General features: G+C 41.7%; 1 protein-coding gene across 10 annotated transcripts in view; it reads left to right on the forward strand.

Annotated features, from left to right (window-relative positions):
- The window catches only part of TLK2 (tousled like kinase 2), a 42,679-nt gene that overhangs the window by 10,253 nt on the left and 4,776 nt on the right, over positions 1-27,650 (forward strand). For 9 of the 10 annotated variants that reach the window (XM_063404104.1, XM_063404109.1, XM_063404102.1 and 6 more), the window contains 17 exons: positions 228-299; positions 2,692-2,761; positions 3,796-3,839; positions 4,910-5,005; positions 7,580-7,747; positions 8,302-8,397; positions 11,236-11,328; positions 12,791-12,901; positions 14,047-14,183; positions 15,542-15,694; positions 19,494-19,560; positions 21,431-21,528; positions 21,910-21,991; positions 23,650-23,741; positions 24,779-24,868; positions 25,333-25,502; positions 26,912-27,050. In XM_063404104.1, the coding sequence (XP_063260174.1) occupies positions 228-299; positions 2,692-2,761; positions 3,796-3,839; positions 4,910-5,005; positions 7,580-7,747; positions 8,302-8,397; positions 11,236-11,328; positions 12,791-12,901; positions 14,047-14,183; positions 15,542-15,694; positions 19,494-19,560; positions 21,431-21,528; positions 21,910-21,991; positions 23,650-23,741; positions 24,779-24,868; positions 25,333-25,502; positions 26,912-27,050 (1,778 nt within the window). The remainder of the gene's footprint in view (positions 1-227; positions 300-2,691; positions 2,762-3,795; positions 3,840-4,909; positions 5,006-7,579; positions 7,748-8,301; positions 8,398-11,235; positions 11,329-12,790; positions 12,902-14,046; positions 14,184-15,541; positions 15,695-19,493; positions 19,561-21,430; positions 21,529-21,909; positions 21,992-23,649; positions 23,742-24,778; positions 24,869-25,332; positions 25,503-26,911; positions 27,051-27,650) is intronic. The other variant, XM_063404112.1, reaches the window with a different exon arrangement.

The raw sequence follows: 27,650 nt of genomic DNA on the forward strand, positions 1-27,650 counted from the left end.
GATGCAGAAATATTCTGAAGGTTGGTTCATTATCCTGAGAAAAAATTGTTAAACAATCGAGCTGTCCTGCTGTAAATGGTTTCTGAAGCCTCTTAGTGTCCCATCCCGAGTCTGGGAGTTTGACCCATGGTGCTGCTGTAACCATAGTTAGCCCAGAGACTGTTTGTTAGGATGGGTCTGCCTTGCAGGGAAGTTGTTTCTAACAGTCTTTGCTTGCTTTTCACTAGGGTCCATTAAATAGCGAGTCTTCCAACCAGAGCTTGTGCAGCGTGGGCTCTCTAAGTGATAAAGAATTGGAGGTAAGCAGGCACAACTGCTCCGGACAGTCGGGTTAAGGGTGAACATGATCAGTCTCAAAGCATGGAAGAAATTGTATGAGAGTCAGTGACAGTCCTCTTAGTTTGGAGAGTGAAAGGGACCAGGGAAGCATTTAGCTTGACCCTGCAGGCTTTTGACCTTTCTGTGAAGCTCCTCCTTGAAGCTTCCCACCATTCCAGGCAGGTTTTACCCAATCCCAAATACAGCGTTCATAAAGCTCAGCTTGGGAAACTGTTTTCAGTTCACCGGAGTACATTTTTGGATACACATAAAAAGCCAGAAAGCATTAATTGAAAAGTTTGCCAAATCTGTCAAATATGTGAGTTTGCCTAAGCCTATACAAGGCAGAGCATTTTGTGGGTTGCTCTGTGGAAGTGTGGGAAGGTGAAAATTGATGCTATGTCCCTGGTTACTCTCACTTCTCTAGGATTAACTATTTCAAAATGCTCATTAAAGCAGCAAAATTAATTGTAGATGGATTCTTAGTCTAAAATTCTATGTTAATAAATCAAAATCTCAAATTTAAGTACATTTTTAATGCATTTCTTACAAATTTCCCCCATAGCTACCAGGTAAGTTTTGGATCATATTTCCCTCTGTTATTTGGCAGTACTGGTATGAGGGAGTTTTGAGAATGCAGTATCTTTAACTTCATAAAGTAAGTGTAGTTAATAGTGAAAATCTGAGTATTCATTCTCCTATTTTTTTCATTAACTTTTGTGGAGAGATATAAATTTGGCCAAGCTGATGTACTCAAATTTCGCATTCCTTGCTTTTTCAGTCTTGTAGCAGATAATGTTGCGTGTCATTTTTGTTATGTAAGTACTTGAATGGAAAAACAACTTAAACTGAATCTCATTAATAATCTCACAGCTCCGTGGAGGCTGTAATGGAGCCTGTGGTGTTACACTCACACCAACGCTGTTCAGGAGCTGTTCTTCCGTACACACTGAGGAGGCAGTGTCACTGACTTTTACACTTAGAGGGGCTGGAGCAGCAAGTCTCTAGGTGGCTTTGGAGTTTTCAGTCCCCTCATTCTGAAAAAGTACCTTGCAGACACAATAACCACCTTCGTCTTAACATCCCCCTCCATCCTCTTACAAAAACAACACTCTGTGAGTGCCCAGCTGGTAACATGGAGCTATAGATGTCCAGCCTCCACTGGACATCTAAATGACAGCCAGGTTTAGATTCAATTTTATCCTTTTTATCCAGCTAAAGGAGGGAGATTGATTTCTGTGCTTAGTATGTGTAAGTCTTTTCATAGAGATCTTTAAAGAGGGTACTTGAGATTTGGGTGTCCAAAGAACATGAAACTTAGGTTTACCACAGAGTCTCTGGCTATGGCTTTTCCTCCCACAGAGCTGTGTTTTGCACAGTGGTTTTCTCCCTCCCCCCAGGCTGTAGTTCAGTGGTAGCTGCAGTGATTGGAGAACACAGAGCTTGGGAATTATTTGGGGTGATTTGGGATAAGAGATTTTTTTTAAATGATGATGGTAATGGGAATGACAAGACATCTTTTTCCAGCAGTCTCAGTGAGCTGCTTCCAGTAGTGCTTCCCAATGTCTTTGGCAGGTTTGGCCACAGCTGTGACCCTGGTGATGCGGAAGGCACCGTACCAGGATCTCCTCCATTCTCACATGTTTACGCTTGTGAGCCTTGTACAGACAGATAGGCACAACGCTTCTGGAGCCCTCAGGCCTGTCCACGATACTCTATGTTGTGCCTGTGCATAAATAAATTGATTGTGTGTAAATCCACTAATCAACTGCCCATTAGGTCTCTGGGTACTCACAGAAGTGGCACATGCAGCTGACCCTTGACTTTAATGAGCAGGTGAGGAGCAAGCACAAGTGTAGGTGAAGTATCTGTAACAGCTTTGTCCTGGCTGCTCTCCTGGGATAGTTCTTGTAGCCATCTGCAGTGGGCTTTGAGAAGGCACTCTGCAGGCAAAGTGAATTGGCTCAAGAGACTGTGATTGGATTGCAGATCTGGATGTTAGTACTTAAACCTTGCATCATCATTCCCCTTGTACCAGTACTATGATCACCTTGAAGGGATTTACATAGGTTTTTATAAATCTTTGAGCTTGCTCTGCTAACCTGGTGAGGTCACTGGATAGTAGAGGCTGGCATGCAGTAGCTGAAATAGAAAAAATAAATTTACCTCCTTGTTAACCACATTCTCTCCCTCCTGCAGCACATGTAGGAAAAGGCAGCAACTCTTTGAGAGCAGTTGTACCAGCAGTAGAAACAAATGCACCAGAGAAATGAAACGGCCACTGGGGATATGGAATAGATTATTGTGTTTGGGCATTTTCTTTAAATCTTGGAATAACTGCAGTAACGTTAATTTTGAAGTATTGTTTAACAGACTCCCGAGAAAAAGCAGAATGACCAGCGGAATAGGAAGAGGAAAGCAGAAGCCTATGAGACCAGTCAAGGTAATCCATGCTCTGACCCTGCCACAGGATTGCCACATGCTTGGTAACTCGGGCACAATATGCACAGGCAGTGTTCTAGGAAACTAATGGCTCTTCTCAAGGGTGTGTCAGGCAGCTTGTTGTAAACTACTCCATGATGGTGTATTCTCTTCTAGGAGCTTTGTTATCCTTATTGATAGGAAAATACTTGGCTTATTCGCACAAACTTGCATTTTTATGGGACAGGCTGCCCAGAGGCTTCGTATGCTGCTCTGAGGTGTTGTTTTGGTCCTGTGTCGCTACATTTACAGCAGCCAGACTTCAAAATACAGTCTGTACTCTCTTCCTTGCTTTCCAAGGCATGTGCCTGCCTTGTTAGGGCAAGATCTCGACATGACAAATCAGGAACAAGCTGTGCCCAAGCAGACAGTGTTGTCCTGGGTGCTGTGGAAAACCTGGCATGTTCAATCCAAGTTCAGATTTTTTAGCAAATGGGCAGAGGGGCAGATTTTGATTTCTTTCATTCTTCAACAAGAAAGTAATGAGAATTGTGTTGACAGAACTGCTTTGATAATATGATAGTAAGAAAAAAGGACTAGGTTTTAATGAGCTGATATTAAGCCACTGCTAATTATCTCTCAAACTCTTACAGGAATGCTTGTGAGAGATCTAATATGCAGTAATTTATCTGAAGGCGGAGGAGTAAAAGTACCCTTTGCTCTCTCCTTATCTTGAAGGGAATTTTGGAGAACCTATGCAACAGTCAAGACCTTTAGTGTTTTCTAAGTACTTCAGCAAGTGCAAATGCTGTTTGATAGGATGTGACATGTTTGGAATTGAGAGTTAATTGACTTGTCAACTGCAGAGCCTCCCAAAAACAGCACAAGGTCTGTAAACGTGGAGCGGGCTTTTGTTGTGCAGAAGCTTTGTTGTGATAGGTGTTGCACTGAACAGGAAGAGGAGTGTCAAAATGTAGGAGGCGGTTTTTCGAATGGCACAGTAACTTCTCTTCTTAAAAATACAACTTTTATTTTAATCCTTGCTTTCCTTTTTAGGGAAAGGCACTCCTAGAGGACATAAAATTAGTGATTATTTTGAGGTAAGAATCTTTTCATTGACAAATCTGCCTTAATTCACATTTTACAAAATCTGTAGATAGAAGTTTGTGATGTGATGTGATGTGTTACTGATCCATCATTGGGATCATGGATTGATGATGTCACCCTGATATGCTCAGATCTGATTAGGCAGAGGATATAAGGAAGTTGATTTTTCAAGTAACATTTAGTTGAACAGTTGATAGGACATTTTTTTCACTTAGGTTTGAGGTTGATTTCCATTGGAACCTGTATCTCAGCTGAAGATACCTCTAATTTTTGAGAGAATTTTGATAAGGGCCCAGTGTTGCAAAAAAGCCCACCTGCGCAATCCTGCTGGTTGGAGTGGGAAGTTGTTTACATGGTTCCCTCTTAAGAAAAACTTCCTATGGGAGGCTGGCACAATAGGGGCCAAACCTCTCCCCAGAACAGTGATGGACATTCTAAAAATCAGTATTCTTTTTGCTCTGCATAATATCTGAAGTTTTTCTAGGTCTGCACAAGGCAGAGCTGTAGCTTTTCTCTTTAAGTTTGTTCTTCATTTTATGGAGCAACTCGGAGTCAGAAATTAAATGCTTACTAGTCCTTACTTCTTTCCTGATTTTTATGAATGGTACACTGTGGGGTTTCTGTACGAACTGGAGCAGTTCTCCAGTTCCTTACCTGTCCTGCCTCTTAACAGTGATTGGTGCAGGTGCTTCAGTGGAGATGAACATTCTCTACCACTCCTGTGGTGCACATCAGACACATCTCCTCACAGGAAATGGGCTTCCTAATTCCAGAGAGTAAACAACTGATCTATGGCCAAGCATGCAGGTTTATATCTTTATATTACAAAGAAAAATGTACTTGGTGCAAATACAAGTGTTCGTCTTAGTTACTTCTGTTATTTTGATAACTCTGTGAACTGTTAAGGTTTTCCTCCTAATTTATGTTCATTTTATGTAAATTATTCCCTGGAGCCTATAAGGCTTCATTTTTAAGTTAAACGTGTTTCTTCCATCTATGTTAAATTTGGTTTAACGTAGTATTCTGTGGAATTCCTGACAATCAAATCTGTTTATGTGCCCAGTTTGCTGGGGGCAGTGGCCCAGGAACCAGTCCCGGTAGAAGCGTGCCACCTGTCGCCAGATCCTCGCCGCAGCATTCCCTGTCCAACCCCTTGCCGGTGAGTGTTCTTGGGGACACAGCTGGGGGCCCGGCATCAGTTAACTCAGTGGCCATGCTTCAGACAGGTAATACAAGGTTCTGGACAAGGGAAGTGTCTCTTCGTGAGTGATTTGGCTTGTTCTCCATTTTAAATCTGAAACTGGCTTCTGAGACCAAAGCCTGGGACAGTAGCTAGTCCATCCGTAGCTGATATGAATATCTGAGCATAAATTGTACAGGATGAATGTTTCTAACATGCTAAGTGATTACAGAGGAATGAAGTTGGGAGTATGTTGTGTGTTTGTGCAGCACTAGTCAGAGATATTCTGATCTTCATTGGGCCCCTTGGGTATCTTGAACAATATGCCCACCACAATTATTTTGGGAAGGCATTTTACTTCTGTTTGTGTGCACATGACTTGCAAGGGACATGAGCAAAAGCTTGCAGAGAAATGTGTGTATATACACTGCTGGTGCTAGCATGTAATTCCACTTTACTTGCAGCATTTCTGCAAGGTCTGATTATGAAGAAGTAACCAGTGTTTTTAAACCATTTTAGGACAGAGCAGCTAAAAAAAAAATGTTGCAACTAGCAAAGCAGTATTCAGAGGCTCTGTTGCCTGAGCTTTAGTTTTGACCATTGGCTGGGTCCCTCTTCAGAAATTTTCAGCATTTGTTGAGTGTCACAGAAGTCTGGAGACATTCTTGGAAAGGTTCGTATTCTCAAAGCCAAATGTGAAGTCTTTAGTGATTACTTATTCTGCAGAGACCTTTGCACAGGTCCTGAATGTACTGAACTGAACTCCAACATTGAACACTGCTCAGAATTCCATGTGTTGCTAGATTTCAGAAGCTTTGTAATACTGCTTGAAGGGAGAGCTTCACATGTGCTTCTAGATCCTTTTTAATGTTTCTAAAAAATTAAAATACATCTTATTAATTGATTGGACTTTCTTCCTGTCAGCTATCAGTTCACTAATACATCTCTTTAAACAGTAGTTAATGAAGAAATAGCATCTCTGAATGTTGCAGATGTGTGAGGGATTAGGGACAATTCTTTATTCCAGCAGGTTAGATAACCCATAATGGGACAAGTGGACTCTTCCTTTGGTTTTCTTCTTCTACGCTTGTATGTGTTGAGTAGGTAAAAGCTGAACAGAGTATTTCTGGTGAATATTGATGTTGTAGTTAGTTTCAGCCAGGCCAGTTTGTGTCTCTCCTTACACAGGTACTTATCTTCCATTCTTTACTCTTGCAGCTAAACCTGTGATGTTTGTTCATTCATAACAAACTATTCTGGGCCTTTACAAGATCTGTCTTCTTACAAACTTAATGTCAATGGTTTGATCTAATCCCCTAAAAAAATGGGGGGATGAGTGAAAATCGGAGGACGCTGAGTGTCTTACCCTTTACAGGTGTCAGTGTTATCTTGGAAGGAAGCAGAGTGTTAAAATGTCTTTCACGTGATACAAACCTCCTCCAGACTGGAGTTAATCTGTACTGTACTGGAAAATTTCTGCAATCAGAAATTGCAGAGGAATTGTAATGGCCTCAGGATGTTACTACTTCTCTTCAAATCTCTTGGCTGATTTGGATTGCCTTGCTTCTCACTTGATTAGAAAGATCTGAAGGTCTTGAGACTCTTGTAAGGCCGCTCTCAGGCACAAGCATTGTTTTGGGGAGGGAAGCACACTCTTGATATTGGTAATGTTAACCAGAGAGCAGGTTGCGGTTTAGATTTTTAAGAAAAACTGAAGCCTGACCTGATGGTTTGCATTTTCAGAGGTGTTTGCCTGTCCTAGAGTTACAGCTTGGAAGGAACTTGGATGATTATTACCCAGATTGCCAAGTTTTAGCAGTCATGATGTGGCTTTGGAAGCCAGGGCACTGAAATGCTGTGTGCTATAACCAGTGCAATTCAGATGATTCTTGTTGTTAAACCCAGTTCCTCCACCACAGTTGGAAAACTAATCTACTGCAGGAGAAAGGAGCTGGTCCTTAAGAGATGTAATAGACCTTTAAAGGATTTTGGGAATGAATTAGTACTTCACTTACCTTGCAGGAGATGAGCCCCAGCTGTAATGACAGAAGTGAGATTACCCTGATGTCTGGGTACTAGATATGGTTAGGTTGCTGCCACTGAGCATTTCTGACTCAGTTTACTTTACCAGAATAGCAATGTGTCATGAAATTGGCTATTTGAAAATGAGTCCTTAAGAAACATAAAAAAATACAATTGTGAACGCATTGACCAAAATTTCAGTGTAGATTTTTGGACCTGCAGTCTATTTTGCCCCACTGACTCTGAAGCATATGTATTCACAAAGGAAGAGGATATGTTAACTGACAAGGAATTGTGTCCTGTATGTTCATTTGTTAGGGTCTTATTCAGTTGTTGACTTTATTTCCTTGTTGCCGTCAACAAGGAACAATCACTGCAGGAGTCCTGTTTGAGTTATCAGATCCTCACCATGCTGCTTGCTCATTCCTGAGCTGCTGCTTCACTGGCAACAGTTTTGGCAGAGTTAGAGAATCGGGTTTTTTTAAATTAAAAAAAACGTAGTTCATTGTCTGTTTTTTGACTGTGTTGCAGCGGCGAGTGGAGCAGCCGCTGTATGGGGTAGACGGCAGCGCAGCCAAGGAGCCGCAGGAGGAGCACTCTGCCCTGCCAACGCTGATGTCGGTGATGCTGGCGAAGCAGCGGCTAGAGAATGAGCAGCTGGCACAGAGGGGAGGTGGCCTCTGTTTTACTTTTGTCTCGGTGAGCAGCTCTGAAAAGATTTGAATCCTAAGGCATGTGTCTAGTTAAGGGATGGGGAATTTGAAGCTTTTCTGCCTAAGTGCAGCCTCATTTTTGCTGACCCCAGTCTGTCACCTTCTGGTAAGTTCATCTTCCTTGTGAAGCGTTTTGGGTCCCAGGCTTTGCTTGTTTAATAAAACAGTGTGAGTTTTAAGTTAACAGCTCAAAATCTTACATAGATCAAAGTGATGTCATCTGAGAGAATAACCTGATAGATGCAGAAAAGCAAGATTGAAGTATAGTCTTGTGAGAAGTGTTTGGTTTGGCCTTGCTTGATCTCAGCTGCCATAAATTATATCAGGCTTTTAAAAGCTTTGTCTTCATCAGGTTTGGCCAGGCTTCTTGGAAGAAACTGACTCTGATTTTCTGAACTGAATCTCTAAAGCATCCTTAAACCTGAACATGAAAGTGTGGTGCAGGCCAGGCTGCAGCTCCAGTGTGGAGATGAATGTATCTGCATGGGCACTCGTGGTCATACTAAGGGACATGTAACAATACACAACTTTCTTTTACAGGCCCAGCAAGGCAGCCCATCTTCTACCGGATCAGGGAACACTGAGCATTCCTGCACCTCCCAAAAACAGATTTCCATCCAGCACAAACAGTCACAGGTATAGCTCACTAGACAACATAGCTCTTGGATGTGAGGTTGAAGCTTGATGCAGCTTGTCTGCTGTGCTAGAAGGTGCCACTGGTAGTGGACATGATGTTTCCAGAGAGAAGAGCCAGTATTCCCAACTCCATTTGTAACTATTGAGTGAAGTTAATTGCTCTGAGCTTTGTTCCTCATCCTATAAAGAATATTTTCAGTTGCTGCTGCTGGAGTTTGTCCAATCTGCTGCTGAGGCTTTTCTGTGTCAGTGCTGTGGGTAGTTCGTCAGCTGTGTGTAATTGTGCTTGGGAGGGGAACACCTCAGCTCTGTCTGTTTCTGCTCTGTTGTATCCTCAATGTTCTTCCTCACTCTGGAAGTGAAGGTGAGAAGGAAACCTGAGTGATAGTTATGAATGTCTCTGTTCAAGCACTGGGTCTGTTCAATCGCTGTGTCATGGGTGCATCACATTGCTTACAGTACAAATTGCCACAGTCTGACTGGCAGCTCTTTGACCTCTTCAGAGTCCACTCATGGAGTAATTTGTCCTGTCAAGGTGGAACATGGTGTATTCCTGAAAGTGCTTCCCAGCAACTTCACTGACCTGGAGTCAGGAAGAGGAATAGCTCTTCTGACAGCACTGCTATCTTTTTGGTACCTTTTTAATTACTGAGATTTTTTTTTTTAGCTGTGTCATCTTCTGTTGCTTACCAAGGTGTCCAGCTTTATCTGCAATGCACCTGGTTTATTTCTTCTCCAAGCTTGCTTTTAATCTTCTTTGGATTTTCATCTCAGATCTCTCCGTCTTCCCTTGAGCAGTTTTTAAACAGTCATTTCCTTATACCAGTCTGTTTCAGAGATGATTTTGTTGCTAGGAAGGTCCATTCTCCATTAACCTGCAGGTGGTACAAGTTCTCTGTTCACCAAGGACAGCAGTCCCCCACTATGGAGTACTCACTTGCTCAAGTCTGGGCTCTGTTGTGTCACTAGGGTTGCATTTGTTGTCTGTATTGTTAAAATGCTGGTCTGGGAGGATGCCTGTTTCCTGACAGTGCATGGACAGGTCTGTGTGTGAGAATGATGCCACAGCTCAAGAACCTGCCAGAGGTTATGTCAGTCTTTTCTGTCGCAACACCCATGCTTAAAAGAGTGGTCCTGCCTGGAGGGAAACAAGGTATTTTTATTTTCTTCTGTGTTTAACACGCCCACAAAGGTCCATGTTCTTAGCAAGACATTATCTCAGCAAGCTTTCTGCCAGTGTTCAGCTTCATGATATTCCCCGGAGGTCTAGGTGGACCATGTATGTGCAGGAAGGAGTGTTGGAAGATGTTTGGTGTCATGATAGAGACATGTACACATTCTTGGTTTTTCTCTTCCAAGCCTGTTTGGAGTTGATAGACCTAAAAAGTAGGTAAACTTTGGAGATTCCTGGCTTGAATCACTTGTGGCAGTGCCAAAAGCAAATCAGCATGATGTTATTTCCTCAGTGTTTTCAGTTAGTGCTAGGGCTGGAATGCTCTGAGGTGACTTGGGCTGAAGTCACTTGTAAGAGTATGTATCTTGACTTCATCTCACACAGGGCAAGCATGTCTGTGCACTTGCCTAAGGGAGGTAACTGTCACTTACTAAAGAAACTTTCTGCTGTTTGGCCACCAGCTGCACCAGGTTCTCCACAGACATCCTGCACAATGCTTCCCATGGCAAAGCTTTTCCTGCAGGCAGGGAAGCATGAACCAAGTTGAGTCAGAGGTGAGGTGACCTGCCCAGGCTACCTCTTTGTCTCTTGGGACTTAGACCCATCTTCCTTGATGTGCCATGCTGGCAGGAGCTCTCTTTGAGTTTTTCAATATTGGACATATGTCGGGAAGCAACAGTCAGACAGGTTTGTCTCTTACTCCATGGTGTTGGCTTCCAGGCAAGTTTGAAATCTGGAGAACAGTTATATAACAACTCCACAGGTAAGTCTCTGCAACCTCTTCTCAGAAATTGAATAGGTACCTGCTAACCACAAGTGTGAAATCTGTGTATGCAGTCCTGGAGAGTTTCCTCTGTGTTGACTTGGCTGTTTTACATTCTGTGTTTGTGTACATACTGACTCCTTCCCTTTTTCTTCCCACCCTTAATTGGAGTGCTGAATCTGAAATATTCAAAGAATATAGTGTATCTTCTGTTCCTGGGTATAGCTCTCACTTCACTGCTTCACTGAAGGTATTTGAGATGTTCTGCACCCCATAAAACTGTCCAGATAGTTTTCACTCAAGAGCTATAAAGCTCCTGTCCCCAGTGGGTACTAATACATAAGTTTATCAGAAACAAAAGCATGTGCCCAATACTCTTGCTGTCAATCTGTTAGAATATTTTTAAATTAATTCCTGTGTTTTCTGTCAGGAACACTTTAGAGCCTGCAGGTGTTGTCTTTGTCTGCAGGTGGTTGTCAGTGCTCATGAAAGATCATAAATTTTGATATTCCAGCTAAGGACTGGGATTTGATGTGGGTTTTTTTTTTCTTAAGCATTTTTTCTCTCCTGCATAGAGACCACTAAAGAGTGCAAAACTTAGTTATAAATGTAAAATTCACAGGACACAGAGGATATTTAAGGCTGTTGAGAGTTACCAGTTTGTGCTCTTCAGGGCTGCTGGCTCACTGTACCTCCTATGCTGGAGGAGCCCACCATGCAACAACAAAATAAATAATGGAAAATAGTCTTCCCCTGAATGCCAGGATGCAGGGGATCAGTTCTTCTCAGACCCAGCAGTTCAGATCAGAGGGGCTTACACTGGGTTGTTAGTGCTGACTATGACAATTTGAAACATTATCCATTTGTCTTAAATATGGTTTATGGTGATTTTTCCCTACAGTCTGACCTCACAATGGAAAAAATATCTGCACTAGAAAACAGTAAGAACTCTGACTTGGAGAAGAAGGAGGGCAGGATAGATGACTTATTAAGAGTAAGTATTTAAAGTGGGGCAACTCTTCTAAAAGCTGCTATTTAAAGATACTTAGAATGCTAGGCTGTAGAGCAGGAGTTTGTATACCAGCCATAGAACCAACACTTGCAAGGTAAAAGAAATCCAGTGATCCCTTACCAGTAGGATAATTGTCTGGCCTGTGGACACTGGGCCTGCTTGAACCTAAGCGGTGTCTGGGGATGTACAGTGCAGAGTTGTAGTTCAATTGTTTGTATCCTCAGCAGTGCTGGCCTCCCTTTGATCTATTCACAGAATCATTAAGGTTGGAAAAGACCTTGAAGATCAGCAAGTCCAGCCATCAGTGTAGCGCCACCATGATGTTCTCACAAAACCATGTCCTCAAGTGCCACATCCACAGGTTTTTTGAACACTTCCATGGGTGGTGACTCCCTTTTCCCTCCACCCAGTTACTCCCCTCTTCTAAGTCCTGAGGAGCTGACTCTGCCTTTTGTTTGACAACATGTCCAGTAGCCTCTGAGAAGCCTGGGAAGCCATGTTCTGAAATGCTCATTCAGGAGAATCAGAGACATGTATAGAGATGAGAACATCCTTTGACCAAGTAAAAAAAAATAAAGCTCTTAACCCATTAGTATTCTTCAGTAAAAGATAAATACCTTAAAATCAAGGATCTTGTCTTAATGGAGGAGTTCTAATTGACTTAGCTTTCATCACCTGGAGAGGCAGCTCTTGTGAAGTGTTGAAAAGCATTAGAAAGCACATTAAAGGGAGTAGAGGGAAGGCTTTGTGTGTATCTGGTCTCAGCACCTGAAAGAGCTCAGTCAAGCTCACTGAAGACATGGGAGTTGTGGGAAACAATCCATGAAGCAGGAAATAGATTTTTTAAAAAAATATGATTGTTTTTGTTTTTACCAGACTATTCGTTGGAAGAGAAATGGTTAAATTTAACTTTGTTAATGAAAGTGGTTGCACATACAGTTCTGCTGCATGCTGTGGTGTGGTGTGAAGCAGCAGCTGCCACTGGGAGCAATCTGTGTAAAAGGGCTGATGGAAAGTGACTTAAACAATAAATTAACTGAAAATACAAAGAGTTACCCCATCCTTCTCCTCTGCCAATATTGTGGCTAAAGAGGGAGGATAGTCCAGCAATGACTAAGCTATTTTGAGACTTCTTGGCAAGGTCTTAAAAAAAAATCAAAATACTTTTGGTTGTCTTTAGTCTCTTTGTACCTTAATTCCTTACATGTAAACCAAGATGACAGAACTTCCCTGTTCTAAACGGGTGTTAAAATGTGAGTGAGTTAAAACTTTAAGAGTTTGTCTTGGATGTTTTGCTAAACAAAACTCGTTCTTTTATCCTGCTGGTTTGCTGACTTTAATCTGATCCCCACGGCTAGCTGGAGAAACTTCTTCCTGAGCGAAGCTTAGTTTGGCTCTTTTGAGTGGTTTGAAGTCACAGACTTTGTTCTCTGTTCCCTTTTAGGCCAACTGTGATTTGAGACGGCAGATAGATGAGCAGCAAAAGATGCTGGAGAAGTACAAGGAGCGGTTGAATCGATGTGTAACAATGAGCAAGAAGCTTCTTATAGAAAAGGTGAGCAGGGGACACTCTGCAGTCACAGTTCATGTCCTTGAAAGCATCTCTGTCTTCTTAGGAGTAAAAACCTGCTCTTGTTGCTTTAGTGATAAAAGATAATTGGAATTCTGTCTTGAATTATTTCTCTGCAAACAGGAATGTAATCCAAAGACTGAAGTGGTTCAGAATGTTCAGATTTGGTCACTTTGCACAGTGGCAGAGTGATCTCTTGCTTAAAAGAAAGATTTCTAAATGCAGCAGGCATTGTTTGATTGGAAACCCATACACTTGAAAAGCAATTCTGTGCAGCTCTGGGAATGCAGGAGCAGTGTCCCATTGTGCAGTGGAATTGCAAATACGCTCTGGGATATGAACAGGTGATTTTCCTTCTTTCAAATGACAAAGTTGGAGATCATTGCTTTGTGTAACACTGAAAACAACACACTGGGGACAGTGCCAGGTTCACCAGCATCCAGGCTGGTTCAGTATCAAAAGATTTCCAGCTTTCCTGGTGGCTAAACAGTGTGGGGGTTTGTTTGCTCTTTTCACCTGTTGGCTAGTTACACCTATTGTTTGTGGGCACTGGATGGGCAAAACTGCCAGAGTGCTGGCTGGGACATGATGTCTGTTTGAGTTGATTTTGTCACAGAGCTGACTGTTCTTGGCTGAACAAGGCTCCCCTCTCCAGAGTGGTGACCTAGCTGAGATTGTGTCACTTCTGGACATGGTACAAGACTAGGACGGAACTGGCTGGTCACTTTATCTTAGTCTTAATAGTGATTCAAGGTACATTTTCTTTCTTCCTCTCATGAATAAGGGCCTGGTCAGAGCCAGACCTGCAGTCTAGCTAAGCTACTGATACAAAGGGATAGTTTTAATCCTACTGCCAGGCTCATCTCAGCTGATCATAGGATGGCTCAGCTGCCCACCAGTCATCAGGAGGGAAGAGTGAGGTTGAAACGTCATGATGGAGGTGAACAAATGCCTGTCAGACCGGTGTGAAGCACCAGCAATAATTTAATCAATGATATTCACCTGGGTTTCAGTTAAGCAGAACTGAAATAATAGAAAGTGGTAAGAATTGGTGGTGATTTAAAATGCAGCACAGTCCTTAGCTAGTAATTTATGACTTGTATTTTTACATGGCTTTATTTTGCTTTCAGTCAAAGCAGGAGAAGATGGCATGCCGAGATAAGAGTATGCAGGATCGATTGAGGCTGGGGCACTTCACCACAGTGCGGCACGGCGCCTCCTTCACTGAGCAGTGGACAGATGGCTATGCCTTCCAGAACCTCATCAAGTGAGGACAAACAGGATTGTCTTTAACTTCAGAGGCAGGACTAGAAAAAAACCCTAGCAGTTGTGTGTGATGTCTTGCATGTCAGAATGTGAGAATGGTGTGACTGATGCACGGAAGGATCAGATAGGAACTCCTGATAGTGGGGAACTTTTTCACAGTGAGAAATCCATTTCCACTTCAAGTTCCAGAGACTTGAACTGGAAAGAAATGGCTTGAGTTGGCCTCTGGGCCGGCTGTTGTTACCTGTTGGGAATCCTCAGTGCACCCACCTGACCTGTGTAGTGCTTGGGGTGGAGGGGTGGACCAAAATCTCGCATGTATTGTGAGTCAGTCAATTAGATTTGCATCCTTGCATATATTAGTCAAAGAAGATTAATTAGCTTGCCTTTATTTTTTTATTTCTTTAAGTAGAAAGTGGAGACGCTTGAAAGAGAAAATGCATACTATTTAACTTGTTTTGCCTTCTGGTAAGAGTGATCAAAGGGGCTGCAGAAACCTGGAAATGACGATCAGAGACCTTTTATGCAGGATGTTAATGGAAATATCCAGTCAATTCCCACCTGGCCTAGACCTTTAAGTAGGACTTGGCAAATTAATTGCTACAGAGAGCGATGTGTGATCTTTTAAAATCACATCACTTCACTATAGTCTCCCTCTGATAGGGAGGTGCAGCTCTTGTTAGGCACAGATTAAGGACTTTAAGACATGGAAAAAATACTTCAGGAATACTTACTTGCAGTGGCAGTCCCTTTTTTAAAGGGAATTAGGTATGCAAGTGCTTAGGTCATTTAGACTTGAAATTTCAAGAGTGCTTTTATCACTGTAAAATGTTTCAAGATAGTCTTTTTATCTTGGAGGAGAGACAGTTCCATAGTGAAATCAGGAATGATGTTGGTTATATTCCAGAGAATATAGGATAGATTAACTGTACTTTTGAAACGTAAGGATACTTTCTCAGACAGTGCCAGACTTCAGGAACAGTTTTAACAGGAAAATCTGAGATTTCAAACAGAGGCTTCTAGGAAGTGTGGAAAGCTAGTGACTTGCTATGGATCCTAGGTTTCCATGGGGTTAGCAACTGCTTTGGATGTCCTTTGCATGAATTAAACCATTCACTTACTGAGAGATTTCTGTGAGCCAGGAAAAGGATCTCATTTCATGTAAAAATACCTTTAAAACTCTGACTCATCATGTTTGGCACATCCCCCTTTTTCTATACAAAAATATTTTGTTGCAAATCTTAACAAGTACAACTGATTTGAAATTCATAGCTCCAATCTGGTAAGAACAGATGCTGAAGACAACTAAGTGCACACCCTTAGTAATCTGTGTTGTGTTTTCTCTCCTCTGCTTTTCAGGCAACAGGAAAGGATAAATTCCCAGCGGGAAGAAATAGAAAGACAACGAAAAATGTTAGCAAAGCGGAAGCCACCAGCAATGGGCCAGACCCCTCCAGCAAGCACCGAGCAGAAGCAGCGCAAGAACAAGACCAATGGAGCAGAAAATGAAACGTAGGTTCTGTGGCCTTCTTGGTGCATGGCAGAGCCACATGGCTTGATTAGAGCATAAAATACCTCCTGGGAAATGGAATCTTACCCTTGCCTCCAGGCTTCACTCCATGCACAAATGAATGTTGTGGAATTAGCCTGGCATTCAGCAACATCTGGCTGCACTTCTAAATAGTTTTCGTTGAAGTAAAACAAGGATCTTTGCTGAGTCCAGACTTCGTATGAGCTTAACTTTTTTTTTTTTTTAATGAGTCCAGTATTTTTTTCAGTATTCCTTTTGTGGTCAGGTTTGAAAAGTGGGCTTTGATATCGATGTTGCAAGTTCAGAATTGATATCAGTATCAGGGTATACATGGTGCTTTTTTTAAGGAAAACAAAATTGTACACATTTAGAAGCCTTGATTTCTGTGGAGAATTCTGAGTTAAGAGTTTTGAAACAATTAATTTGGGATGCTGAAGGAATAAGATGCTCTCTATAGAGACAGTGCACTGAGCATTGGCCCATTCTCCAAAACAGTTTTTCACACATACACGACTCAGGGAAATGGTGGACGTGCTGCTCTTCTCATAGATTTTTTTTTTTCCCCTGCCTCTTTTGAAGTTACTGATTCTCTAAGAGCCTTGATATTCTTCTAGAGTAAAGCTGAGGCCTGAAAGAAAAGCTGGAAAGAACGTTATTTTTTTCAGAAGTTTTTGTGAGTTGGAAATACATTTAGTCAGAGACTAGCCCTACTTTTTTTTTATTGCTGTAGACTAACACCATAACCCTCATTGACACTTTTTATTTTTCATTATTAAATCTCCTGGGCTTGACTTGACCTCAAAGTTCCAGAAGTCCTTTGAATTCTTGGTATTAATCTTTAAAAGGACATGTGAAGCAAAAGCTCCCACTGTCTTCGGAGTCTCAGCAGAGATGGCACACGGTTGGGTGAATCCTGATGTTCAGGGTACTCTCAGCACCATTGCTGTGCCCCCAAAACGGGGTACAGGTACCTGCAGATCAAGTGAGTTGTGTTGGAGAGCACTGCGTGCTTTCTGCAAATAACTAAATTGGTTGGAGACATTTCCCCTTCGTTCTGGCCAAGGGAACCTGAAAAGAACTTAGTAACTTCAAAGTGATCCATTTGTGTTGCTAGGTTTGAGCTGGGAGAAGCAAATGCAATGTCTGTACATGGATATTCTGAAACATTTCTATTCACTGTGTCATCCTTTCACTTCCAAAGGGCAGGATGAGCTTTCCCCATTTTTGTGGGATTCTTTTTCTCCAGCAGTCTGGTGCAGATGTAGTGTGGCATATCCTTGAGACATGGCAACACAGGTCATGATGTGCCCTGGGAATCCTGGTCATGTCTGTGATGCTTCTGCTTGTGCTGTGAGCCTGCCTTGACATAATCCAGCTTTACCATGCTCTGCTAGGAAGCCTTTTGGGTTCCCAGGTCTTTTTCTCTGTTTCTTGCTGGTTTATCATTCTTCATTGATATCGTTTAGGGTGATATCTTTGGTTTAGAAAAACTTCTTTCTTGTTGTGTACTCGATAAAAACTGCTTGCCATGGTATGGATATGGTTCATGTGGAGCATTGTAGCTTATGTGAAAACACTAGGGTTTTTGCAAGTCAGCTGTAGCAACTAACTGAGCGACTACTTGCTTAATCATTAGTTATCCAGTAAGTGCATTTGTTGGACCATTGTGTATCAGGAACAAAATTTTACTACTTCTGGAGGGAGGCTCTTCGTTGCGGAACTCTTACAGAGGCTGACTTTTAGGCAATTTAAATATAAATGTTTATAAAAGTTGAATGAGCTGCAGACAACCAAATTCCTTTTTGATTTCTCTTTGGTTCGTGGTTGTTGCTGTGCCTTAAAAAGGAGAGGAAGGTCCCATGATGCAAATTTAAACACAAGCTCTCCCAAAATGAGTTTTCTAGCCTGTGAATGAGAAGAGTTTTCATTCAGGAAGATTAATCTGTTGGGGCTGGTTGAGATTCTTTAGGGCAGCTTGGGCAGCCTTCAGCTGTGCTAGAGGTGGGTATGGTGTTTCCACCATGTTTCTGTGAAACAGGACAGTGTTGGTCTCAGAGCCCCCTTGTTTTTTGTGATGGTTGCTGTGACAGACAGCTGTTTTGGGCAGTGTTAGCCTGGTGGTGCTTGTTTTATCTCTGCCCTAATGAGTAGACTGATGATGTTTATTTGTGCTCAAACACATGTGCAAACCTTGTTGCTGGTTTGTTCAATTTTCTCTTTATTCCTTACACAGTAACAGCAACCAAACAATCACAGAATCACAAAGACCTAAACTCTTGGGATGGCCTTTTAGATTATCTGAATCTAATTTAAATTCAGGTTATGTGTGTGAATTAGAATCATAAAATCAGAGACTACCCTGAGTTGGAGTGGACTCCCAAGGATCATCAAGTCCAGCTCAGGGCCCTCAGCAGTTTTATATGAAATGAGACAACATGTGAGCATTTTTGGTACTGGCTTTGTTTCATATGTACCTTTAATTTGTAATAAGCAGTTCCTTCTGTTCCAGATTCTTTTATAGGGAACTTGGCTTATGAGTTTTCCATTAAATTTATCAGGTAACAACTGCTTTTAGGCCTTGTTTCAAGTACCTGGACTCTGCATTATCAACGGAGGGAAGTTAGGACATTTCAAAATGAGCACTTGATGAGCTGAATGCTGTCTCCTCTCAATTTACTGAGTAAGGTCTCCCTGCACAGACGTAAGACTTGGTCCCCCCTTGAAAGAAGTTTAGGTGTTCATGCTCTAGAGGCCTCCTGCACTAACCTTGTGTGAGGTACTGTGTAGAGCATAACTGCTGTTGCAGAAATCTTCTTGGGATATACTTGGAACTCAATTTAGATTTAAAAAAAAGATATTTGTATGCTGTCACACGCAGGTCCTCTTTAGAGAGTGAACAGATGCAGTTGATAAGAGCGTCATAGCTTTATGGTCATATGTGATGCTTTTACCAAATTCCTTGTTGGTAGTAATGAGACAGTTAATAGAGTGATTAACTTCGTAATCCTAAAGATCTCAGTGTGTTGTTGCATTTCACTAGTGATGGGCTCTGTCACTGTTTTAGTGTAAGGCTGTGCTTTGTCCTACATGGCACGCTTGGCGTGGAAGAGATGTTGAAAACATTACGAAACTTCTTTTGATCAACCACCTAGAGCAGAAGCTTTGCACGTCATTTGCTATCAATAAAATAGGGATTGTTCCCCTTATCCCATTGCTTCTCCTAACTACACGTGAGGTCAAAAATAGGATAAAGTGAGTTTCCCAAGGTTTCTCTGGAAGCCACTTGGCAGAACCTGAAACAGGAAAAAGTTCTGAATCCCAGGTCATTTCTCTGTTTGCAGTGGCTGTGTGGCCAGGTGTGCATCTAGTCTCAGAGTGAATAGCTGGGTTGAATTATCCAGCTTTTATTACAAAGAAACAGTTGAAAATTACTCATTAAAGCAGACTTTACATGGAAAAATAAGTTGTGGAATATTTGAGCTTCACTTTTCTATGTTTGGATTATGGTTTAGCTGTCTTCGTTAACAGTCAGTCAGTAGCCTAGATAGGTGCTATTAGGGACTTGAATTTGAAATTAATGGATATTGTTGAGGTTTAAGGGTTTGTTGTTCTTTAGACTGATTATTAAAATACAGGTTGCAGAATTTATCTAAAAAAAATAGTGCTGGCTGTTGATGTACTCTGTGGAGTTGTTACTTCCACTGGCAATGTGTGTTCTGCAGCTTACTTGCTTTGTCATGTTTGGAAACCTAATGTGTTGAGTCTTTCTTTTTTATGCAGGTTAACATTAGCAGAATACCATGAACAGGAGGAAATCTTCAAACTCCGACTAGGTCATCTTAAAAAGGTAAGAACTAGTTGCAGCAAAGCCTTTCTGTGCAGTATTCTGTGAGCAAGAGCATTTCTCTGTAGAGGTCACTACTCATTTGATAATCAAGAGGGTTTTGCACCTGAAAGGGATACCCCGGATTTTGTAATAATTTTTTGAGGGCAGTGGTATTCACAGAAGATGTTCTTTGCTTCAAGAAATAGATTTCTGTGTCCTTACAGTTGGGATTTCATGCAGAGTTCTACTTTTTTGATACATCTTCTGTCACTGTGACCTGCCTGGTGCTGGATTCTGAATGTGTGTAATATGGGGGAACAGTAAGGAATGGACCAATGGAAGAAAATTATAAGAACAGACAAAAAAAAATGCAACAGTCATTGGCTTTTCCAGTTCTCTGCAATACTGAGTAACCAACATTATCAGTCCAATAAAATCTCCTGGACTGTTGCAAACCAGTCCTGTTCAGGCAGCTGCAATTCAAGTTTGTTCTCAAATACCTTGGCCTCAGAAGGAACTGTACCTGCAAGTGAGGTTATATTTAGATAAGCTACTGGTTACCTTGAAAGTGGTTGCAGTGACCTATAAGTAAGTTTTCTGGGACACTTCAGCAGATGAAATACCGGGAAAAAAATAGATGTCTTCTGCCATTTCCTGGTTAGATGTGATCTCTGCTAAGGCCAAGGAGTTTTCTTTTGGAAATGAACCAAAGAAGCAGCAAATGTCTATCTGGAGTGCTCCTTCCTTTCTCAGGTGCTGCTTGAGCTCTACATGTAGGGTTTTTTTCCCTGTAACCTTGACACACAAGCTGAATGTAAGGCCTCATTAATGCATCTGTACTCCTTGTTATTTTCTGTGGAAGGGAAAGTTACTGCACACCCAGAATCTGCTGGCAGTCTGCCCATGATGCTTTATTGACACGTGAACAAAGAGAAGTGATATGGGCAGGAGAATGCTGCAGGCATGCTGGCTCTACAGCTCCCACATTGCTCCGGGGGATTAACTGTAGGTCCATCTATCCTTGCATGTAACATTGCTACCCTGGAATGGAGGAATCCATTTGGAAATGGACCTTAATGGAAAATGAAGTAATGTGTTGCAATTGTGGCATTGTCTGAAGCTGTGCTTATCCTTCTCCACTTTTGGAAGCTGGCTCATTCTTTGTATCTAAAAATAGAACCAGTTGGAAAGAGAAGGAGCAGAGTCACAAGACAGATGGGTAACAGTGTCTCCTGCGTTACATACACAAAGTGTACTGCTTAGGGAGCACATTTGAATTACTGTTTGCAGCCCTGGCCACAGTGATGTGAATTCTTGTGTCATTTTGGGAGGCATCAGATTTTCCAGCTAGACAAACACCATGTCAGAACTCCCACACGGCACTGAGGAACACTCTGACCTGTTAGAGCAGTTACCACTAATGAAACATAATGTCATTCTCTCACACTTCCCATCCTGTCCAGATGCTGGCCCATCCCATGTGGCATCATGACATCCCTGCTCTTACTGCTGAGGGCTGTCTTCTTTCTTTTGTCCCACCAGAACTGAAATTCCTTCAAAAACAGCTGCATAGCACTTACTCAGGGAAGGAGCAAGACCACAACAACAAGGCTTTTTAATTACAGAAAATATTATAAACAAGGAGGTGTAAAGATATGTCTCCTTGTCTCTGCGTATGTGTGAACAGAATTGCCCAGTTGGTTTTCATTCCTGTTGCTTGCCACTTGACTGCAGATTAACTCTGACCATCTCTCTGATCTCTTAGACAAGTTTTATACCATTAACCTCTTAAGAAGGGGAATTGCATTTGTGTTTCCACAAATCAGGTGGAAACACTATCTGCAGTACCTTACAGAGTGTTGTTTTTTTCTTTTGGTTTTTCCTTGTTTAGGAAGAAGCAGAGATCCAGGCAGAGCTGGAACGACTAGAGAGGGTTAGAAATCTGCACATCAGGGAACTGAAAAGGATACACAATGAAGATAATTCACAGTAAGCACATGGGATTCAGGGATAAGAACTTAAAGTAATTTTTATTTGTTCTCTTCATAATGAAAAACAGTCTTTTCATAATGGGGAACATTTAATCTTTTTTAAATTGATGTTACAACTCAATAGTCACTTGATTGTGGGTGGTACAGTTACAGCTTGAAGTTCACTTAAGACAAAGGCTTCCAAGTGCATCAAGGTACCGTTAAATAGTCTTTGATTGGTGCTGAGTGATCAAATAGTATAAAATTTGTCAGTCATTAACACGATTATATTTCTCTGTCTGAAGGTGAAAATGTTGTTTCTTAGCTGTGCGGTAGCTGTAATTTATTGTGCAGAGGATATAATTATTTCTGTCTTCTTAAACTGTGTCTTTCTCACCAGATTTAAAGACCATCCAACGCTAAATGATAGATATTTGTTGCTACATCTTCTGGGTAGAGGTGGCTTCAGTGAAGTATATAAGGTAACTCGGAAGTGGCAATCTGGTGTAATCTGGATCTGCAGGAAGCAGAATTTTCACACTTGTTTTCTCAATGCTGTCTGAGTTATGAAGGGAAGAAGGGAGGACAAAGCTCATGGTGCATCTGACTTGCATTAGACATCAGAGTTGATATTTTCAGGTGCTGACCTTGTCCTCAGGGGTCAGATTTCCTTCAAATATGTGTCAAAAAATGTTGCACCAAGTCTTCAGTTTTTGTTAGAACAGAGAAGCAAACCACTTGTTTCTTCAAATGCTGTGCACAAATACCTGCAGTGGCTAAACCTTACTGAGATGGCACAGCAAGTCTAAACATCTGTAAATAAGAGAAAACAGCTTCAATAATAAGAGCAAAGCCTGTACTTCTTGGGGGTATAAGGCTTTGTTTCTTGTGCCTTCATTTTGCCCTCTGAAATAGCAGACTGGGGACTGTGTGTGTGTGTAGTTTTGGGATTCCTTAGAGCTGAGAATTCTTGGTGTGTCAGCACTCTTAACAGCCAAGACCTGGGATACTTCGATGCTTGCTGTTACACTTAGAGCTATCCCAGTTCTCAGTATTCCAATTTATTCTCAGAAGTTTGTAATTCATGTTGAATTTGACTAGAATGGAAATTATTGTGCCAATGCAAATATCATAAACTTCATGGTGCTTTATTATTTTGATGCAGCACAACAATAGGAACCTAAACTAAGGGGATTAGACTGCTCACATCGGGGGGAAAAGAGTGTGAGCTTTATATAAGTACTTTGAGCTGCCTTGCTGACTAAGCAGAAAGTTTTGGCTCCACAGATGAAAGCAAGATGGTATGAATGGTTCCTACCTGCCTGTTCTTAAGAGTTGTAGCTGTTAATAAAACAAAGAAGTACTTAGCCCTTCTTCTTCAGAGTCTTGGCCAATCTATTAAGCCTTAATAATTAAATAAACAACTTTTGAGATGAACACACATTATGCCTGTTTGCTTACCACAGCATTTTGTCCTGTCCTGGAAATCATTATATTATTGTTGCTGCTCTCAGGCAAGGTAGAAGATTTCTGCATTGCTCCGTGAGTGCCATTTCAGAGGTCCATTCTTTAAGAACTGTTTAAACAATAAAAAAGTGGAGGGCAGGATAAAGCACAAGATCACACAGCTCTGCCATTGAATTCTCCAGCTTTTATACGTGCTGAACCATTATGCTCTCAGTTGGAGAGCTGAGCTACCAGTGTGAAACAAAGCATTAAAAAATCTTTTGTATTTTGGTGGTTGTTTTTTATTAACCCAAGTGTAGAAAATTGTTATAGGTTGACTTTGAATTTTGGACTTGAGGGAATAATAGCAGGGTCTTTCCCAGTATAAAAACTGTCTATATTTTGGTAATTTGGTCTTCTTGATCCCTTTGTAACCCTGGTAGTAAAATGCCAAAATCAGTGAGTTAGATTCCATGGGGAAGGTCAGATCAAAGCACAGAATATTCAATTGTTTTCAGAGTTGCTTGAATTCATTAATGCAACTTACTGCATCAAAATGTGGGTTTGCTTTTCCCTCACTATGTTTTAATGCTGATTTCGTGGGTGGGGATATTGGTTTGTTAGAGCTTGTCTGCTTTTGCAGTATTAACTTGAGCCTGTGATTCCTACTGATTTTCAGCTCTTCTCTCTGCAGGCATTTGATTTAACAGAACAGAGATATGTAGCTGTGAAAATACACCAGTTAAATAAAAACTGGAGGGATGAGAAGAAAGAAAACTACCACAAGTAAGTGAGTTTGTAAAGCAGACAGTCATGTTTCCCAGTCCCTCCTGCATTTCGGTATCCAGTGTCTGTAAACAGGCTGCCAGTTTTTTCCTGTGTTCACCACATTTCAAAAGCCACCTTCTGTCCCTGTAGCTACTTGCAAAAGTTCTGGTCAGATTAGAAATGTTTTAAATGTGTGCATCCATACACAGAGTTTTATATAAGCCCTGCAACTCCACATTCTAAAGTATCAGTGCTTTGTGAGGAAAGTGCTGAAGTGGCTTCTCTGAAATGTTCAAGCAGTTCCAAGGGAAATGATTTTTCTTGCCCATCTGTCAGGTACACACCTTTGTTCTGCTCCGTGGAAGCTTCCCCCTTCCCTTTGTTTCCTAGAATAAGTGATCCAAATTGTGGCTTTCCACTACCTGAAGGAAGCCTGCAGGAAAGATGAAAAGAGACTATTTACAAGGGCCTGGAGTGACAGGACAAGGGAGGAATGGTTTCAACCTGACAGAGAGCAGGGTTAAATTAAATATTAGGAAGCAGTTCTTTACTGGAAGCCTTTTGCTGTTTGTAACTCTTGCTCCCTAATGCCATGGGTTAGATAACTCTGCAGAGTGGCAGTCAAGCTGTCTCTATAGGAATTCCAAGATGTTCTTAATTTTCCAGCAAGTCACTGGGACAAACTAAGCTGAATTTGAAGACTGGAAATTAGGCTGTTAAGCATCATGAAATTCTTCTAGAACTTGCTGATTTTTGTATTCAGTTATCTTGGATCACTTAAGGATTTATGAAGTTATTATATTCCTGCAAGTAGTACCATTAATCAAGATGAGTTATTTTGTAGCATTGCCAGGGTTGGAGCTGCACTTGGGTTCTGTGGTTCTCAAGAGCTGTTCTGTGCAGTTCCTCCTTCATTTGATTTTTCTGAAGCTGTCTGAGGAACATGCATGGGTTTGATTGAAGCTGGATGCTGTGTGGTATGTCTGGATTCACTGTCTGGAGAAATTAGAATTAAGTCACTTGTATGACTAATGCTTAGACTTTACTGTTTTCAGACATGCCTGTAGAGAGTACAGAATTCACAAAGAACTGGATCACCCTCGAATAGTTAAACTATACGACTACTTCTCACTGGATACTGACTCGTAAGTTATGTTGCTCTGTCCTTTCCCATGGTTTGACCTATTCACTAAAGGCAAAGTATTTAAAACTTTCCAGGAGAGTCCAGAAGGTGTCCACACCTGTGTTAGACTTTACTGCAGAGATAACAGAGGTATACTTCCAGCATACACTGGTTTTCTAGGGACTCCAGCTCACAAACCAGTGTGGTGTCAGATGTGGTGCTTTACTGGTAAATCCTGCTCTTGGCCCTGGGCAAATGCCACAACTGATACAGCTTTCAGCCTCTGGGTCTTTAATGGGGGATCTCTGACCTTTGTACTGTTGAGCATTCAGGCCTGTGCTCCTGGTAGCTTACTTTTAGAAAGGGATTAGGCTGAAGGACTCCTAATTGAATATGGCCTAATAGGTAAGTTACAGACAAGCAGTAACGAAGTGTTCTAGTTTCTATCAGGTACCTTAATTACAACAACTCCCGGTTTTCTTTCAGGTTTTGTACAGTGTTAGAATACTGTGAGGGGAATGATCTGGACTTCTACCTGAAACAGCACAAGCTAATGTCGGAGAAAGAGGCACGATCCATTATCATGCAGATTGTGAATGCTTTAAAATACTTAAATGAAATCAAACCTCCCATCATACACTATGACCTTAAACCAGGTATGCTTTGCTGACATGCTTAAGGATGCTAAGGAAATATAATGGGTTACAGGTAATATAAGGAGGTTTCCTTTGGTCAGACAGCAAAAAGAAGACAGGGCTGTCTGGGAAACCTACCTTGCAACAAAAAAAAACCATAATGCATAAAACATTTGGAAAATGTGTAAAGGGTTTCATCTCTCAGAATTGCAACATAAAACAAGGAGGTGTAACATTTTCAAGAATGAGACCTTGAACCACCAAGTGGCTGTGTTTGTTTTCTTAATGTCCTGCTTGTATTCTACTGTTGAGAGCTCCTGTAATTGCTTCATAAATGTTCCCACAATTACTGATGTGCTTCATGTTCCCATTCTTCTGGCTTATTCTTTCTGTAATCATCTGGCTGAAAATTTAATGGCAGAAGATAATTTTGAAATGTTTGTTTTTTCATATTGTGTGTCAGCTTCCAAAGCTGAGGACTCACAGTCAGACTACTCAAGTTTGTGTTTGAGTTAATTCAGTTACATCTGCCATGGAAAAGATCCTCCCCAAACAGTGTTGTGTACCACTGGGGCAGAGCCACAAGGGGGAAAATGGAAATGCTCTGTTTTGGGATGATGCATATTGGCTACATAGATTTTTCCTAGTCCAGTAAATTCATCCATCTCTTTGGGCAGTTATCCCTGGCATGTCTTCCTGTACTGGTGGCACCTCATCAGCATTGCATAACTGGTTTGTGATGTGGTTTGTTTCATCAGCATGAGGAATGTGTACAGGAGATGGTGCTGTTGCACTGGTTGTAGTGACCCTGTTTCCTCCCTGGCCGTTCCCAAGTTGCCTGAGCTCTGCGTGCAGCTGCCTAGAACTGTGATTCATCCACTGCCATCACACACAGTTCTGTTACTTTATTGTAGGCTTGGAGAAAAACAGTGATGATCTGACTTCTTGATGGGTTTATGAAAGACTCTTGCCTAAGCAGTAATTGTCCTTTCCGAGCTTAGAAAGTCACTGGGGAGCACTGTCAGGAAGGAGTTTCTGGCAAGCTGAGAAGACAGGGCAAGTCAGAACTTCTGGGCAGAATGAGTCATAACTGTGTATGTGTACTTCTCTCCTTAATCCTCCTTTTTGACCTGCCCTTCCAATGGGACCTTTCGGAGGGGTCAAAACAGTTCGGACTTGAAGCTCATTTGGCTAACAGGGCTCAGGATCTGGAGGCTCCAAGCAATATGAGGTCACTAGGTCATTCGAGACGGGCAGCTCAGCTCTAGCAGTTGATGCTCCCCGAGTTGTCCCTGAAGTTCAGGGTTTTGAGTGTTAAAACATCTGGTGCAGCTCAGTCTAGGTCCCTTGTCCTTGTGCAGTGCAGGTCTCAATGCAATTTTATTCTTGCTAGATGAGTATCCTAAGGGCTGTTTCCTTCCTCTGTCTAGGTAACATTCTTCTAGTCAATGGTACTGCATGTGGAGAGATAAAAATCACAGATTTTGGACTTTCCAAAATCATGGATGATGACAGCTACAACTCAGTTGATGGCATGGAACTGACATCGCAGGGGGCTGGTACTTACTGGTAAGCGATGCCTGGGGCACTTGCAAGTTAAGATCAAGAACAGTTTATAAACAGTTTTGGAAGTGTGTCAGCTCTATGTGTGTTGCCATTGGCTGTGACAGCTTGATACTGGAGGTTCAAGACCCTGGAAACTCTTCTTGTTGTCACACAGCTCCTTTTGAGGCTGGCAGCTTTTCAGTGTTCAATAGGTCAGTGTTTGAAAAACAGCTCATATTCAAAAGGCTGGTGAAAAGCTGCATATGCTGCTGAGATAGAGCCACTCTGGACTGCGAAAGAGCAGCCAAGCCCCACTCCGGAGCTCACTGTCTCGCATCCTAAGCAAGAACGAGGGAAATACTGGACCTGTTTGGAAATTCAGGTGCATCAGGGAGATGAAAAGAGTATTCCTTTGAAACGAGAAGGTGAAGATCCATAGTTAGCTCTTGAAAAATATGTAAATCTCACAGCATTGTCTATAGCCAGAGTTTCACTTGAATGTTGTGTTTTCAGCAATTCTTTATCTTCTGTGCCAAGTGTCAATGTATCACCCTTGGCTGATAGCATACCCTTGGTGAGTGCCACTCAATGTAACTCTTAGATGTCACTGGAGCTGCAAACTGT

Source organism: Prinia subflava, chromosome 8, assembly GCF_021018805.1.
Source record: "Prinia subflava isolate CZ2003 ecotype Zambia chromosome 8, Cam_Psub_1.2, whole genome shotgun sequence".
NCBI lineage: Eukaryota > Metazoa > Chordata > Aves > Passeriformes > Cisticolidae > Prinia > Prinia subflava.